This window comes from Chiloscyllium punctatum, chromosome 6 (assembly GCF_047496795.1).
Source record: "Chiloscyllium punctatum isolate Juve2018m chromosome 6, sChiPun1.3, whole genome shotgun sequence".
Taxonomy (NCBI): Eukaryota; Metazoa; Chordata; class Chondrichthyes; order Orectolobiformes; family Hemiscylliidae; genus Chiloscyllium; species Chiloscyllium punctatum.
In genome coordinates this window covers 25,980,877-25,999,819 of record NC_092744.1, presented here as the reverse complement: position 1 = coordinate 25,999,819, position 18,943 = coordinate 25,980,877, and the positions used below count along the sequence as shown (strand labels likewise).

At 39.7% G+C, this 18,943-nt stretch overlaps 1 protein-coding gene across 1 annotated transcript in view; it reads left to right on the top strand.

Annotated features, from left to right (window-relative positions):
- Positions 1-6,414: 6,414 nt before the first annotated feature.
- LOC140478633 (scavenger receptor cysteine-rich type 1 protein M130-like) overlaps positions 6,415-18,943 on the top strand; it is a 66,818-nt gene continuing 54,289 nt past the window's right edge. Inside the window, exon 1 of the mRNA XM_072571851.1 lies at positions 6,415-6,511. Coding sequence (XP_072427952.1) covers positions 6,415-6,511 — 97 coding nt within the window. The remainder of the gene's footprint in view (positions 6,512-18,943) is intronic.

Below are 18,943 nucleotides of genomic sequence, written 5' to 3'. Positions count from 1 at the left end.
GAGAGATTGGAGACATTTGTACTTGTCTTGGGGTGTGAAAGACTAACGGGAGATTTGAAAAATGTTTCAGATCATGAGCTAGATTAGATGACAAAAAACGTTTCCCCTACATAAAATGATCAAGAATAAAAGAATCCAGATTAAATTGACTCATTAAATAAGCAAGAGTAATCTTTTGCACATGTGTACTTTGGATCTGGAAGTGCAATGACCAAGTGTTCAATTGTTGAATTCAAGAGAACTATTGATGATTATTTCAATGAAAACAATGCGGGAAGGTATGTGGAACAAGCAAGAGAATTCCACTCAGATATGATGCTCATTTGGAGAGCTTATGAACAGTCACCAGGATGAATGGGCTCCTTCTACATCACAACACTTGTCTGATTCTGTGCATTCCAATAGAGGGGAACTAATAATTGTTGGCAGGAACAACTCTTGAGTTTTTGAGTACCTCTTCAGGTCAAATTTCTTACCACATTTATAAATGGAAAAGCAAATCTTGTGTAACTACTTCATTCTCATTTAGCTTGGTAGTGTGCCATTAAATTTGCTTCAGATTTACAGTATTGTAGTTGGTCTCATCACCGCTTCACTTTCTTAATTTCATTTTTATGTTACGGTTATGGACCAGGCCAGACCTGCTCAAAACAATTCAAGGAAGTGGACCAGGCCCTAACTTTGCTAATTGTTTTAAGCAGGCATAACGTGGGTATTCCAGGATTGATGCCACTGGTCAACCCAATTAGTTTTAAACAAAACAATTTATTTACAGGATTACCAAATGAAACACAAACAAAAGAAAACAGAATACCGAATAACTTATCCTATCTGAAAACCCAACAGACTTAGTGATGCAGATCCAAATACTTTCACCAATGCCCATAAACATCCCTTGACACTAAAGGTAAAATCAAATACAGGTTCTTACAAGATAGAAGTCAGAGAAAGAGTACCGGCCTAGACCTGCTTCTTCAGGTCCAGCAGCTTTTTTCACACTACTGCTAAAAACCAAACTAAACCAGAGTAAAGTTAAGCTGGGGGATCTTGCGACTCCCCTTTCATTGTACAAGTGCTTTTTGAAAGCCTTCTGCCTGAGGCGGTATCTGTTAACTATTATCAAAATGTCTTTAAAACCCTTCAGCCCCAGACTTTTCAGAGTTTGTGTTGTTTAGGACTGCTTTGATAAATTCTAAAGACAGTATTAAATTGTTAAAACAGCAGCTCCATCACATTGCCCTTTCTGTTTTCTATCTATGTCTAGGTTTTCTGATGTTCTGGGCCCTCAATAGCTGATGTAAGATTCCATTTTTCTCTTTATCCATTCCAATGCATTCTTCAACATCTAAGATCCTTTGTGAAGCCAAATTATGATGATAACTGATCATAAGTGACCTACCAAAAGATCAAGTGTATTATCACTAAATCATTAAACCGGAGATCAGACTAATATTCTGGGGACCTGGATTCTAATCCTGTCAAGACAGATGGTGGAATTTAAAATCAATAATTATCAATAGTGACAGCGGCATGGTGGCACAGTGGTTAGCACTGCTGCCTCACAGTGCCAGGAACCTGGGTTCAATTCCCACCTCGGGCAACTGTCTGTGTGGAGTTTGCACATTCTTCTCAGTGCCTGTGTAGGCTTCCTCCAGGTGCTCCGGTTTTCTCCTACAGTCCAAAAATGTGCAGGTTAAGTGAATTGGCCATGCTAAATTGCCCTTAGTGTTAAGTGAAGGTGTAAATGTAGGGGAATGGGTCTGAGTGGGTTGCTTTTCAGAGGATCAGTGTGGATTTGTTGGGCCGAAGGGCCTGTTTCCACACTGTAAGTAATCTAATCAAATAAATCTAGAATAAGAGCCATATGATTATCATGAAATTATTGTCAGGATAAAAACATCTGACCAACATGTGACTCTCGACCCACAGCAATTTGGTTGATTCTTAACTTCTCTCTGGAAAATTAGGATGGGAAATGAATGGTGGCCTAGCCAGTGATATCCACATCCTGTGAATGAATAAAAAAGAAAATCTGCCCACGCCACCAACTTGTCAATGTTCATTTGGAGCTCTAAACAATTCTTTACAACTATTCACTGTTCTAAATTTGAAATGCAAATTTGAAATTGTCTGTTGTACACTACCATCCAGATCAGTGACATAGATTTGGAAAATTTATGATTATAATATTGACTGCTTTGGAACTCCAGAACAAATGTTCCTCCAGCTCAATAGTATTAATTGACAATTACCTTGTATTTCTTATCACTCAGCCATTTTTAAACCAAATTGCCACTGTTCCTTTTATGCCATAACACATAAATTGCTTCACAAGTCTGGTGCATGATATTGTGTCAAATACCCTCTTGAAATCCATATATACCACATCAACAGTGTTATCCTCATCTTCGTTCTGTTATCTCTTCAAAAACTTCCAGCAAGTTTGGTAAACATTAGTTCATCTTTAAAAATCTATGCTGTTGTCTCTTAATCAACCCAGCATTTTCCGGGCAATGAATAATTCTATCCTGAACACTTGTTTCTGCAATTTTGTCCATCACCAAAATTAGACCAACAGATCTGTAATTGCTGTGATATTTGTTACAACTTTTGTAGAACAAGGCCAGAATGGTCTTCAGCCTTTTGTAGCCTCCCCCAATCCAGGGAAGACTGAAATATTAAGGCTACTGCCTCTGCAATTTCTAACCATCACTTTCTTCAAATTTCATGGATGCATCTCCTCTAGTTCTGGTGCCGTGTCAAATTTAAGTGCCAATAATGTATCAAAGACTTCACCCATTTCTTCACTTTGCACTTCTTGAAGCTGCGGGCATGACATCTGAAAAAGATTATATGTGTAACTTTCAACCTTGTGGAAAGGACCGATCTCCCTGCTGTACCTTTATATAAAAATCATCTGACCTTTACTTTAATCCAAGAAGAAGGTTAATTAAGTTTTGAATTAAACAGAAGAAGCAAGAACTTCAACTTTCTTACATGCAGCTTGAAAGTAGACATAAACAAAATACCCAATGTGAGCAATGTTTACTGTTTTGCACTGGTAACACTTTTGTCAGCTTTATTGAATTCTGACAGGATTCTAATTGGGATATAGTTGCTACTCCAATCGTGCTTGGTCTGAGCCTCCACCTTCAGGCATTTATCAGAAAACTATGCTGTCATCCCTGTTCATCCTCAGGTTCACTCTGTTGCCACCATGACTTACTTCTCCATGAATCAGTATCTTTATTTATGTTCTCAGCCTGTGTCTTACATTCTGCTTCACTGTGGTGACGCTATCTTACTGCGCACTCCTTTCAGTCTGTTTCACATTAATATTGACTTGATGCACACTCTCCACAGTCTGTTTCACAGTGATGCTGACTTCCTGTATACTTGTCCCACTCTGCACTTTGAAACAAAACACATTAATATATAAAGGAATGTTAATATTCTGATTATTAAATGCAACTGTAATGTCAAGTTTAATTTTTAAAATTGATTTTGAAATGAATATTTCAGATCATTTTATGCTAGGATTATTTTTTCTCACTTTAAATGCTTAACAGATTTCAGAGACCTGAGGTTGGTGGGGCAGCATGCACCATGCATCGGAAAATTGGAAATTTATTACCGAGGTCAGTGGAACTCTGTTTGTAGTGATGTGTTGGATTCAGCTGCTGGGAAAGTCATCTGCAAACAGATTTTGTGCAGTTCATTTCATACATTAACAACTAGCCCCAACCCACAAGAAACAGGTCCTGTTTTACTGGATAGAATTCAGTGCAATGGAACAGAATCTTCATTGTGGGATTGTTTATTCACAACGTCCAGCCAGCAGACCTGCGAAACTGGGACAAGTGCAGTCATCTTCTGTAAAGGTATTTAATAATTGTTAATTCATGTTAAATATATTTGTTCATGTATTTTACTAGCTCACAAGGAATCTTACAGGACGCTGAGGCACCAGATGTTTTTTCAGCCAGCATTGTCTGTTGCAGGGAATGCCGAGCAAATCTTACACCAATCTGAAGGTGTCAAGGTCACAGGCCTTCCACTGGAATCAAAGTCTGAGTGGAGGATGTTACACCCAGTAGGAGCTATCAGCTAATTAGTGACCAATATCTTTTGCAAAACATCACAGAAAAGCTGTTGCATTTTTTTTTAATAAATTCAGCCCTGGCTATGTGTGTTGCCAGCTAGACCACTATATTTTCCCATTGTTAAATGCACTTGAGAAATTGCAGTGCTCCCACACATCTGTGGTCCTTGTCATTGGAGGATAGATGATAACAGTGTGTTGGTTTGCAGCAGATATGCACTGTCCAATGGACAGAAGGGCAAGCGATGCATTGAAATATCATGACCCAAAAGTTCCCTTCCAAGACCCATACTAGCCTGAATTGGAACCAAGTCGTAGTTCCTTTGTTGATGTTGCACCAAAATCTTGGAAAACCCTTCCTCACAATGTAGGTATGCCTACACCCCAAGAACTGAAGCATTTCAAGAGTCCTACTCACCCACCACATTCTCCAAGGTTAATAGGGATTGATAATGACTGTGACAATAACAGTGACACCCACAGCACATGTACGAATATAAAAAGTCCCACTTTACAGCCTGGAGGTCTGAACATGAATTCAATAACTTTTTGGCTTCAATGAAGATTAGTTGTCACTAAAATGTAAGCATATAATAGTGCAGATTTGAAGACAACAGCATGACTTTGCATCGATAAGGTTAATTTGGCATTCGAAAAGCTGACATTTCTTTGGCTCTGTCAGACAACAAAATTCCCAATATCATTTTAGCAGGTCATTTTTTTTCACAAATCATGCACGTCTAATTCTTTCTGTACAGTCTTCCAATCTCAAAGTTGGAGGTGAATCAGCATTTATTACCATATTGACTTTGTACTACTCAATGTAGAACCTTGTGCCCATTTAGTTTGAGCACCACCACGATAGACGATCACCAGCTATTATAACTAGGTTCAATAATTATACAACATAACTTTTGTTCCCTCATGAAAGCTAACTCTGTCCCTGTCTCCAATCCATCACTAATTTCTTCAGGATGCCTAGCAAGCTATCCTCCTTTCTACTGTACGCGCTGAGGCAAAGTAATTATTGAACATGTCTGCCATTTCCCCAGCTTCAATGACAAGATCATCATTTCCAGTTTTCAATCGGCCATCATTATTCCTGACTACCAACTTCCCCACAATGTAATGATAACATTCTTTTTTATTGATGTTGATGTGTCTTGCAAGCTTCATTTCTGGATCGTAATCTTCGGATTTCTGCCTGATGCAGTAATTTCCACGTGCAAATTGGCTTAGGGACAAGAAAATTAGTGAAGTAAACATGTGGCTAAGGGAATGGTGTAGGAAGAAGGGTTCCATTTCATGGGGCTTTGGCAACAATTTGGAATGGGGAGATCAGTACCAAAGGGACAGTCTCCACCTGAACTGATCTGAAACTAGTGTTCTAGCGAAAAGGATAAATAAGGTGATCACTAGGACTTTAACTTGTGTGGCATGGGGCAGGGAAAGGAAAAGCAACAGGAAGTATGGTGATAAATGAAAAGGGAAGCAACAGGTTAGCATGCATTCAGGAAGCATGAAGTTCAAGGCAGACTATGAAAAAAGCAAAAATGAAGGATAACTCAGGAGATATTAGAGATGCTGTGAATCATGACTGTAAGAAAGCTAGCATAAAGGAACTTTACCTGAATGCTCGAAGCATTCGTAATAAGGTTGATGAGTTATCGTGAACAAATATGATTTGATAGCCATCATAGAGACATGATTGCAGGATGGTCATGACTGGGGATTAAATATCCAAGGGTACCAGACTATTCGGAAGTACAGACAGGCATGCAAGGGAGGTGGTGTAGATCAGATATTCAAGGACCACATCAGGGCAGAGCTGAGAGATGACATAGATTCTGTGGAGCATGAGGTCAAATCCATTTGGCTAGAAATTAGGAATTCCAAGAAGAAAATGTCACTGACAGATGTAATCGATAAGCCACCAAATAATAACATCACATTGGGGCAGGCAATAAACAAGAAAATAACTTCTGCTGCAAAAATGATATGGCTGTTATCATAGGGGACTTAATCTGCATGTAGATTGGTCGAACCAGCTCGGTCAGGATAGCCTTGAGGAGGAGTTTGTTGAGTGTAACCATGATAGTTTTCTTGAACAGAATGTAATTGAAATGACTAGGGAGCAAGCTATCCTCGATATGGTCCTATGTAATGAGACAGGAATAATTAATGACTTCACAGTCAGGGATCCTCCTGGAAGGAGTGATCACAGTATGGTTGAATTTAAAATACAGCTGGATAGTGTGAAAATAAAATCCAATACCAGGGTCCTGTGCTTGATAAAGGGGGACTATGATAGAATGAGGGAGGACCTGGCTGGAAACAGAGACCTTATGGTGCAACAGCTGATGAGCAGTGAAGGACCTTCAAAGAAATGTTTTGAAGTGCTCAGCAAAAGTATATTCTGGTGAGAAGAAAGGACTGTAAGAGGAGGGGTAATCTGCATTGGGTGTTTAAAGAAATAAGGCAGACTATCAAAATGAAAGATAAGGTGTAGAAAGTGGCCTAAAACTGTAGGAACCTAGAAAATTGGGGAAACTTTAAAAGCCACAGAAAGCCACAAAAAGAGCAAAAAGAAAAATAAGATGGAGTGAGAGCAAAAAGCTAGCACAGAATATTAAAAAAAAGCAAAGGGTTCAATAAATATATAAAATGAATAAGAGTGGCTAAAGTAAATGTTGGTCCATTGGAGGATTAAAAGGGGCAGTTAGTTATGGGATATGATGAAATGGCTGAGGCATTGAATAGGTATTTGCATTGGTCTTCACAATGGAGGAGACTAACAATGTGCCTGTAAGTGACAAAGAGACAAAGGTAGGAAATAACCTGGAAACAATTATTATTAAGCTAATGGACCTAAAGATAGATAAGTCTCCTGGCCCTGATGGAATGCATCCCAGGGTACTAAAAGAGATGGCAGGAGAAATAGCAGTTGGGCTGGCAGTAATTTTCCAAAATTTACTGGACTCTGAGGCAGTCCCAGCAGATTGGCAAATAGCAAATGTGATGCCACTGTTTGGAAAGGGAAGTAGACAAAAAATGGGGAATTATAGACCAGTGAGCTTAACCCCTGTCGTGGGGAAGATACTTGAGTTTATTATCAAGGAAGAAATAACAGGGCATCTTGAAAGAAATTGTCTCATTGTACAGATACAACATGGGTTCACGAAAGGCAGGTCATGCTTCACAAATCTTTTGGAATTCTATGATGACATTTCAAGCAAGGTGGACAACGGGAACTAAGTGATTGTGGTGTACCTCAATTTCCAAAAGGCCTTTGACAAGGTGCCGCACGTGAGGCTGCTGCATAAGATAAGAATGCATGATGTTAGGGGTAGAGTATTAATGTGGATAGAGGATTGGGCAAATGACAGGTAGCAAAAAGTGGGGATAAATGAGTGCTATTCTGGCTGGCAATCAGTGACTAGTGGTGTGCTTCAGGGATCAGTGTTGGGCACAATCATTTATAATTTATATAGATGTTTGGAGTTGGAGACCATACATACAGTGTCAAAATATGCTGATGACACTAAGATGAGTGGCAGAGCAAAGAATGCAGAGGACTGCAAAACTTTGCAGAGGAACATAGATACATTGATTGAGTGGGCAAAGGTCTGGCAGATGGATTATAGTGTTAGTAAATATGAAGTCATACATTTTAGTAGGAGTAACAGGAAAATAGATTATTATTTGAATGGGAAAAAGTTGGAGCATGCTGATTTGCAGAAGGACCTGCGTGTCCTTGTACATGAATCGCAGAAGGTTGGTCTGCAGGTACAAGATGTAATTAGGAAGGCAAATGGAAGTTTGTCTTTCATTGCAAAAGGGATTGAGTTTAAAAGTAGAGAGGTAATGTTACAGCTGTACAAGGGGTTGGTGAGGCCACACTTGGAGCACTCCATGCAGATTTGGTCTCTTTTCTTCAGAGCGGATGCACTGGCACTGGAGGGTGTGCAGAGGAGGTTCACTAGTTTGATTCCAGAGTTGCGGTGGTTGGCTTATGAGGAGAGGCTGAGTAGATTGGGATATTATTCATTGGAATTCAGAAGAATGAGGGGGGATCTTATAGAAGCATATAAAGTTATGAAGGGACTCGATAAAATAGACATATATAGGAAATTTCCACTGGTGAGTGAGTTGAGGACATGAGGGCATGACCTCAAGATTAGAGGAAGCAGGTTTAGAACTGAACTGAGAAGGAACTTCTTCACCCAGAGGATTGTTAATCATGGAATTCCTTGCCAAGGGAAGTAGTTGACGCTACTTCAGTCATCTTGATTCGTAATTTGTAATTTGTAATTCAGTAATTTTGAAAAATAAAGGAAATAAGGGATATGGTGAAAACGCGGGTAAGTGGTGCTGAGTCCATGATAAGATTAGCCATGATCTTATTGAGTAGCGGAGCAGGTTTGAAGGGCCGGACAGCCTACTTCTGCTCCTAGTTCTTATGTTCTTCTGTACATTTAATAATCCATTTTGGTAGTTCTTATGAGCTGCTTTGTGGACTTTGCTCGTCCTTGTATCTTTTAATTGTTTAAGACCTCTGTAAACAGCTCTTCAAATGCTGGTAGCAGAATTGAAAGTGAAATTCTTAATTGAGGGTCAGGCTGAACATACATTGAACAAAAAAAAACCCAGAGAACTCGAGGTGCTATAAATCAGAATCATACATGTCATGTCTGGCAAATTTCACTTATATCTTGCTGTCCTCATCAATACATGTGGTTTAATACTTTAGCCTTTGTTTTCCTAATACATAGGTGATCTGCCATTCAAATTTCATATCTGCCATTTGAATTTAAAGTCTGCCATTCGAATTTCATAATTTTTGTGGTAGTGAATTCCATAAGCGTACTACTCTTTAGGTGAAGAGGTTTCTCTTCATCTTAATCCTGCAATGTTTACCCCTTATCCCTAAATTATGACCCCTGGTTCTGGACTCCTCATAATTGGAAACATTCTTCCTGCATTTAAAGTATCTAGTCCTGTTAGAATTGTACAGTTTCTATGAGGTTCCCTCTTATTCTTCTAAACTCCAGAGAATACTATCCTAACTCACTCAAACTCTCCTCATATGTCTGCCCTGCCATTCCAGGAATCAATTTGGTAAACCCTTGCTACACTGCCTCGAAAGCTAAAACATCTTTCCTTAGTTAAGGTGACCAAGGCTGCAATCAATATTCCAAGTGCATCCTTTTTAATGCAATGTAGAATTGCAGCAAAACCTCCTTGCTCCTGCACTCAAATTCTCTTGCTATTAAGGCCAACATACTGTTTGCCTTCTTTACTGTCTGCTGCACCCATGTTTTTATTTTCAGCAACTGGTGCCAAAAGACAGCTGCGTCTTGATGAACATTTCCTTCCCTCACTAGTCACTGTCTTTTTCATAAAAAAGGACAGTTTGTTCTGACTCCTTGTTTTGTGTCTGCGAACCAATTTTCTATCCCAATTCCTACACTATTCCCAATCCCATTTTTAAAATTTTACATGTTAATCTCTGACATGGGACTTTGTCAGAAGTCCAAATAAACCACATCAATTGGCTTTCTCTGATCAATGCTACTAGTTACAACCTCAAGGAATTCCAGTAGATTTGCTAAGAATGCTTTCCCTTTTGTAATTTCCATGCTGATTGTGTCTGGTTATATCACTGATTTCTAAGTGCTCTATTATAATATCCCTGATAATAGACATTAGCATTTTCCCCATTATGAATCTCAAACTCACTAATCTGTAATCTCCTGTTTTCTCTCTACCACACCTTTTAAATGGCCAGGTTTACTTTGCCACCCTCCAATCTGTAAGAACTGTTTCAGAATCTAAAGAATCTTGGAAGATGATTACCAAAGCATTCATTATTTCCAGGGACACTTCCTTATGTGCTCTTGCATGTGAATGCTCAGAGCCTCTGTATTTATCAACCTTCAATACAACAATTTCTCCTACGCCATTTCTCTACTAATACAGATTTGCTTCAGTTCTCCCTCTTATTAAATACTATATCCTTGAACATTTCTGGGAAATTATCTGCTACCATCTTTGTGAAAGCAGAAACAAAGCATGAATTTTGTAATGGAGAGCTTTAGGTAACCAAATACAGATGCCAAATACATTTGCCTGGACCTGTGTTTTTGTTTTTGCTGCTGTTTACCTATAATTTACATATCCATGCCATTAATTCTGTGATCTGCATGTACTGCTCGCAAGACAAAGCTTTTCACTGTATCTCAGTACATGTGACAATAAATTCAATTCAGTTCAATTTAATTCAGATGCCATAGTGATCACCTTTATTCTGAAACTGTCTTCTTCCATAACAGTGCAGCAAAGTGCAATTCTCCAGGGTGGAGGTAGCCCGTGTGCTGGGACAGTTCAAGCCAGTAGCTTCGGTGTTTGGAATATTATTTGCGGTCGCATGTGGGATTTGAATGATGCTCATGTTTTATGTAAATACCTGGGATGTGGTGATGCTCTATCTGCATCAGGGAATTCTCAGTTTGCGGTTGGCAATTGGCCTATACTGAACTTTGAAATTGGCTGCAAAGGCAGCGAGGAAGACCCCGGAAGTGTGAATTGAAGCAGCTGGCTCACAATAACTGTTCCAGAGAAGTGGAAGCAGCTGGTGTGGTGTGTTCAGGTAACTCTCCTTCCTGAAATATTTGAAAACATGGGGCATGGTGATTTATTTCTTGTTATTGCATCAAATCATACAATTCTTTTGACAATATGCTATTTAATAGTACTGAAAAATATTCTACTGAGTTTGAAGGTTTTAGATCCTAAAATTAAATAAAATTCTCTCGACCATTTTCTAGATTTTAAAGCTATGTGTTTCACCTTTGTGTGGAAATTTAACTTGTGTCCTTTCATCAGGAGCATAAATAAGAAGGACAAACTTTCACTGATGAAAGATTAAACAGGTTGGATTAATGGCTTACTTTGTTCATAAGCCTCAAATAACTGCTCAGGTTCCAGCAGGAACATTTCTACAGCAACATGCCAAGAACAGGTGGTAATTGTGCAGCAAAAGTAAACTATTTCTCCATCTAGAAATCACATCTGGAAATTATCTGGAGTATTGTGTGCAGTTCTGGTCACCAGTCTATGGGAAGGACATGGGGGATTTGGAGATGGTGGCAATGAGGTTTACTAGAATATTGCCTGGAATGAAGTATTTAGCTTGTAGGAGAGGTTAGATGAACTTAAATTGTTTGTGCTAACGTATCCAGGGCTGAGGGGCAACCTGATAGACATCTATAAAATTATGAGAAGCATGGATAGTTGGAGTCTTTCTCTCAAGGCAGGAATGTCAAATACTAGGGGGCATAGGTTTAAAATGAGAGGGGGACAATTTAAAGAAGATGTGCAAGACAAGCTAATTATGCAGAGGGTGGTTTGTGCCTGGAACAAGCTATGAGGGGAGATGGTAGAAGCAGATACAATAGCAACATTTAAGAGGCATTTGGACAGGTAAATGAACAGGCAGGGTATGGAGGGACATGAACCATATGCAGGCAGATGGGATTAGTTTTGATTGGCACTGGGTCAGCACAGACATGGTGAGTCCAGCCTTAGGTAACTTGGAAAGGGTAGATTTAAAAGTGAAATGATGCCTTGCATGTCAAATTAAATCTCAGTTGCTGAGGTGGAGGTTATAGATAATAAACAAAATAAAGTGTTGCCAGATATGAGAATGCTGGCCAGTGCTGTAGTCAAAGTTGGAATCCAATAGGTTTGGAAACAAAACAATCTTTCTGGCATCAAAACTTTTTAACTCTACAGTATCATCAGTAATGACATGAATTTTGAGAAGAGTTGTAGCTCAGGTTGAGGTTTTGGATGTGGGTTTGCTCATTGAGCTGAAAGGTTCATTTCCAGACTTTTCTTTACTTTACTGGGTAACATCTTCAGTGGACCTCATGCAAAGCAATGTTGAAAATACCTGCTTTTTATTTATATGTTTGGGTTTCTTTGGATTGGTGATGTCATTAGTATCCTCACGAGTATCCTCACATATGAATGTTCGACTGGAACAATACATCCATCCTATTACAAGCCAAATAAAGACACGCACGAGAATTCCTAGAAGCATGGCACTCCAACCGGAACTCTACCGACAAACACACTGGGTTAGACCCCATCTACCACCCCCTGAGAAAAGGAACCAGAAGTGACCTCACTGCAGGAAATAACATCACCACAGGAAATGACATCACCAACCCAAAGAAACCCAAACAAATAAATAGAAATCAGGAAATTTCAGCATTGCTTCGCATGAGGCCCACTGAAGATGTTGAAAAATGTGTTGCTGGAAAAGCACAGCAGGTCAGGCACCATCCAAGGACCAGGAGAATCGATGTTTTGGGCATAAGCCCTTCTTCCTGAAGAAGGGCTTATGCCTGAAACGTCGATTCTCCTACTCCTTGGATGCTGCTGGACCTGTTGCACTTTTCCAGCAACACATTTTTCAGCTCTGATCTCCAGCATCTGCAGTCCTCACTTTCTCCCACTGAAGATGTTACCTAGTAAGGTAACGAAACATCTGGAAATGAAGCTTTTAGCTCAGCAAGCAAACCTACATCCAAAATGACACGAAGTTGAACTTAATTTTGTACAATGAACAACAAATACCAAACTAAGTCCAGTTAAGACTGTCTCAATATATGCTGTAGGTTGAAGGAAATTACCTGATAAAAACATTATTTCATCTTTTTAAAACAACAGGTCACAAGCAGCCAAGATTGGTTGGTGGAGTGGATGAATGTTCTGGAAGGTTGGAGATACAGAAAGGAATGACATGGGGGACTGTGTGCTCCTCACATTGGGATTCACTGGATGCCCGTGTGGCTTGCACATCATTGAAATGTGGGGAAGTGATATCAGTCCTCAGTGGGGCTCAATTTGGAGAAGGCAGTGGTCCTATATGGCAGGATGTCTATGAATGTCAGGGTAATGAGACAGTTATCTGGGACTGCCCCATTAAATCAAGTAATCAAAGGAATTGCACACACAGCCATGATGTCAGTATAATTTGCTCTGGTAAGTTTTTCATTTCTTCTTATATTTAAATTCATAAAAAAACAATGAGTTTAAAACTGCCCATTTAATCTAGTAGACGCAATTCACCTTTTCTCTTCACCTCTCACATTATATATGAGAAATATATGAGCATAAAATCAAAAGTAGGTTCCAAAGTAATTTGTTGAGCCCTGCAAACCTACTCTGCCATTCCATGGCTGATCTGATTATAACTATAAAACTGTCTCTGCCTACTGCTGATATCTCTTCACCCTCTTGATTGACAACAACCTAACCACTTCTGCTTTAAAAGTAGTCAAAGATTCATTTTTCAATTTTTCAGGCAGAGAGGTCCAAAGACTCACAGTTGAGACAGGAAAAAATAGTCAACACATCTCTGCTTTAAATGGACAGATTTTCTCATAAGAGGGAACATCGTCTCCATATCTTACCTGACAAGACCTTCAATGTCTTATATGTTTCAATCAAGTTGCCTCTTACTCTTCTAATCTGCAGAAAGCACCCGCCGAAACTGTCCAATTTTTCCTTATAATGCCCCCATTCTAAATATTAATCCAGTAAACCATCTATATATTAACTTGAACACATTTACATCCTTCCATAAATAAGCTAACCAATACAATGCATGTAAGTCCACTTGCAGTCTCAAGGGTGCATTACTTAAGCATAACCTTCTTACATTTGTATTCAATTTTTTTCCCAATAAGTGATCATATTCTTTCCGAAGTATTTTGTGTAACTCCACACCAACAGTTTACAACTCATGCACGAGTACACCAACATCCCACTGCAGCTCAGCGCGGTGCAATCTCTCACCATTTAGACCATATGATTCTTTTTCAATTTCTTGCAAGTTCAGAATATTTAACTTGGAACCAAGAAATTTGCATGGATTGTAAACAATTGTGACCCCAAAATTTATTTTCATGGTTTTCTATTAGTAACATCCTGCCATCTTTCCTTATCCCTGTTATTAGTTTTATAATCAATTCTCAATCCAAAGAAATACATTACACCCAATCTGCGGTGCCCTAATTTCATGTCTTAATCTCCTGTCTGGGATCGAGTTGAAAAAAAAACTGTTGGAAATTCAAATATACCACATCCAGCAATTCACCTTGTTTTTAGGTCGATAACATTTATTGAGTGGTTACTATCTGAAAGATGTGATAAATAACTTCTTCAAAGTTTTTCAAACTTTTTCAAACATGATTTCCCGTCCATAAGTCAATCTTGACTCTACTGACTTATCGAATTATTTTTAAGTATGTCATTACCATGTTTATAAAAAATAGATTCATGTAACTTCACTTTCTGATCCAATTGGTGCTTGCTTTCATGTTGTCTTCTAATCTTGCTTACTACTTGTTTGACTTCCAGTTACCAAATATGTGTTCCCCCAGGATCCCTTCCCCAGCCAACCTCGTCTGAAGTGTTCACAACAGCAGCAGAAAATCATAGTATGAAATTGTTATCGTGATACTGATAAGGTGCAATACATTCATCTTATAAAGGTCCTTCCTGCCCCAGACTGGTCTCAAAGCTTGAGAAAGCCTGTAGCCTACAGCCTGCAGAATACTTGGTAACTGGAAGTAAAACAAGTAGTAAGCAAGATTAGAAGACAAAATGAATGCAAACACCAAATAGGATCAGAAAGTGAAGTTACATGAATCTATTTTTTATAAACATGGTAATGACACACTTAGGCGGCACGGTGGCTCAGTGGTTAGCACTGCAGCCTCACAGCACCAGGGTCCCAGGTTTGATTTCAGCCTTGGAGTCTGTGTGGAGTTTGCACATTCTCCTCGTGTCTGCGTGGGTTTCCTCACAAAGTCCAAAGATGTGCAGGTCAGGTGAATTGGCCATGCTAAATTGTCCATTGTGTTAAGTGTGTTAGTCAGAGGGAAATGGGTCTGGGTGGATTACTCTTTGGAGGGTTGGTGTGGACTGGTTGGGCCGAAGGGCCTGTTTCCATACTGTAGGGAATCTAAATCTAATGTAGGGAATCTAAATCTACAACAATTAATCACCAACTGCTCAATTGCTTGATCCTTCTATTCACAAGTTCAAAGAACAGTGGTAGTAGGAATAACTCTGAGATTACTGCTTTTAAATTCTTAGTTTTAAGTCTCACTGATATATTGCTTAAATTTCTTTTCAGGACATCACCCCTTTTAATACCTATGCTATTGGTCCCAATCTGGAACATAAACACAGACTGTTCACTCTCCTCCACAATAACATCATACAGCTCTGATGTGCCATCCTTGCTGTGGCACCAGGGAGACAAACTTGATTCTAGAGTCAAATCTACATCTGCTGAAACACATGCTCATTCCCATTCCATGGATAGTCTAACACTATTGCTGTTGTTTTCTGCTTCCTCTGCAATTGTGCAGCCCGATCAACCATAATGACAGATTTGTCACAGACTTGACTGAATTCCACTGAGAAACTATTTCTGTCAGTATTAAACAAAATGGAAAATGCCTGGACACACGCGATGTATCAAAGATGTTTCCATTAGTAGGAGAGACGAAGACCCAAAGCAATAGCCACAGAGTAAAAGAATGACCCTTTAGAAATGAGCTGAGGAGCAATTCCTTCAGGCAGAGGAAGGTGAATCTGTGGGACGTTTTGCTACAGAAGGCTATTGATGCCAAGTCTTTATGTGGCTTTAAGGTTTTAAGGGATCAAGGGTTAGAGGGGTAGGCAGGAGAATGGGGTTGAGAAATGTGCCAGCTATGATTGAATAGCAGATCAGACTCAGTAGGCCCAATTGCCTAATTCTGATCCTGTATCTTATGATCTTATGGCAAATTATTTGCAAATGATATTATCTCAGAGTGATTCTCTTGCACTGCTTCCTTGATTCTCCTAGAGCTCCGAGTGGTTACCCATTCACTCCTGGGTGTTACTACCTCCTTGAACATGGTATTCATGCCATTCTCTGTTCTGTGTTTTCACCCCAGACCTACAACTGCTGCTTGAGTTAATAGCAGAGCTCAAGTAGACAGAGACAGTTGTGCTTGTCTAAGACATGTGATATTTCCATTACTTCCCATTTGGTATAGTAGGTGGACTCCACTGAACCAAGTAGCTCCGCCTTGCTCAGATTCCAACAAAATTCAGTGTGTAAACTCATCAATATCATATCAGGTGCACCCATACCTTTACAAATGACTGATAAGAAGATTAAGGTACTAGCCACTCACCAATCCACATCTCACACTTTACCTCAATATGAACTAAATCCTGAAGAGTGAGAAAGGCAAGGAAGAGAAAGCTTTCCTCGCCCTCCATGAAATTTTCACACTCACTAAATTCACAGATTCTCATGTAATCTTAACTCCGCTCTAAACACTTAAACCCTTATATTTTCATGAGCCCAGATAAAAACAAAAGCACAGTCAGTTCCTTTAGAGGTACAGAAACTAGATTGAATGAGAAAACTAATCAACTGATCACAGCAGCTCTGTACTGGAGGGCTGCTTACGGAAACCTATATTAAACATCAGTCAAATGATCAATGCAGACAGCATTAGATTTTCAGAAAGAGATAGAACTTCACTCAGCACATTCTCAGCTCCTTCCAAAATACAAACTATACTCTTTTTTCCCCAACAAGTGTTCTTGAGATTTTTCCACTCTGATTCTTCCACTTTGGTGCTTCAGCGATCCAGCGATCTAATGGATGAGAACCTGCTTCTGCTGTGATCATTTCCGAGTTTCTGTCTCATTTCTTCATTTTCATCATTAGAATTATTACTTTTGTGCACTCTTTGATAATTAATGGAGGTGAATATTTTCTAAGTGAATATTAATCAGCTTGAAAATTAATTATTGTTTTTGGAAAAAGGTCAAAAGGGACCACGGTTAGTTGGTGGTGATAATACCTGTTCAGGAAGAGTGGAAATACTGATGGGTGATACCTGGGGCACAGTTTGCGACACCTACTGGGATTAACAGAACGCAAACGTTGTCTGCAATCAGCTTGGCTGTGGGACTGCAATATCAACTCCTGGTGGTGCATTGTTTGGAGAGGGAGATGGTTTGATATGGATGGATATCATTGAATGTAATGGCAATGAAATGCGTTTGACAGATTGCCCCTTTGTATCCTGGGGGCAACATCGGTGCACACACAGAAATGATGCTGGTGTCATCTGCTCAGGTAAGGAATCCTTCATTGCCTTGTATCAACTATTCTCATAATTATATGATCATATATTTGCACATTGACATGTGCAATTGGTTGTCATGTTTAAGTTATATATGAGCATGAACTGGAAAGTAACATGAAACTATTGAACACTTCCTCTGAGGGGTGTTGCAGAAGGTATAGTGAAACAGCTATAAATCTGCACAGTCTTGGGTGCACCTGATATGATATTGATGAGTTTACACCCTGAATTTTGTTGGAATCTGAGTTCCAGATATGTGGTGTAACTAATCTTCATGGATTTTGCATTCAACCTGTTTAGAGATATTGCTGCACACCTCTTCAGCAAGTGAGACTTGGACTTGGGTCTCCCAGCTCAGAGGTGAGAACACTCCCACTGCTCCCCAACAACCCCTCAAATTTTGAGATGTCTTCTCCCAAAGAGACTTTCCTGGCTCAGAGGTGAGGGCATTACTACTGCACAAAAAAGCTTCACTACTAATTTTCATTACAATGTGCTTAATCTCAGCTAGATGTGAGCACATTGGATTGAAGTGTCTGCTCCTGAAAGTTACAAATTGATGAGCACACCTCCTGCCCATGTGACCATATATAGGTGTGAAGTGGATAAAATAGGCTGTGTGCTGGACAGTGATGAAGGTTATCTCAGAGTACAATGGATCTTGAACAGATGGGTTAATGGGCCGAGGAATGGCACATGGATTTTAATTTAGATGTTGCATTTTGGTAACTGTGCTGTGGATGTGCCAGTGTTGGACTGGGGTGGACAAAGTTGAAAATCACACAACACCAGGTTGTGAGTTTGAGCATTTTGGTCAGGCAAACCAGGGCAGGACCTAGACAGTTTATGGTAGAGCCCTGAGGGGTGTTGCTGAACAGAGACTGTAGGGGTGCAGGTACATAGATTTTTGAAAGTGAAGTTACGGGTAGACAAGACGGTAAAGAACACATTTGGCACGCTTATATTCACAGGTCTGTGCATTGAGGGTAGGAGTTAGGATGCCACGTACATGAATTGGTGAGGTCACTTTTAGAATCCCGCATTCAATTCTGGTCTCCCTGCTAAAGGAACAATGTTGTGAAACTTGAAAGGGTTCAGAAAAGATTTACAAGGATGTTGCTGGGAGTGGAGGGTTTGAGCTATAAGGAGAGGTTGAATAGGATGGGGATGTTTTCCTTGTAGGTTTGGAGGCTGAGGGGTGACCTTGTTGAAGTTCATAAAATCATGAGGGACATAGGATAAATAGACGAGGTCGCTTTCTCAGAATAGGGAAGTCCAAAACTAAAGGGCATATGTTTACGGTGAGAGGGAAGCGATTTAATTGGGACCTGAAAGGCAACATTTGCACATAGAGGGTGGTACATGTATGTAATGAGCTGCCAAAGGAGGAGGTGGAGGCAGGTTCAGTTACAACATTTATAAGGCATCTGCATGGGTACATGAATATGGTCCAAATGCTGGCAAATAGGACTGGATACGTTTCGGATAGCTGGTCTGCGAGGACAAGTATGACCTCAGGGTCTGTTTCTGTGCTGTATGATTCAATGAACTATGACCCAGTCCAGACTAGGTGTATGAAACTCAGTTTCAAAGCACTCTGGGAACA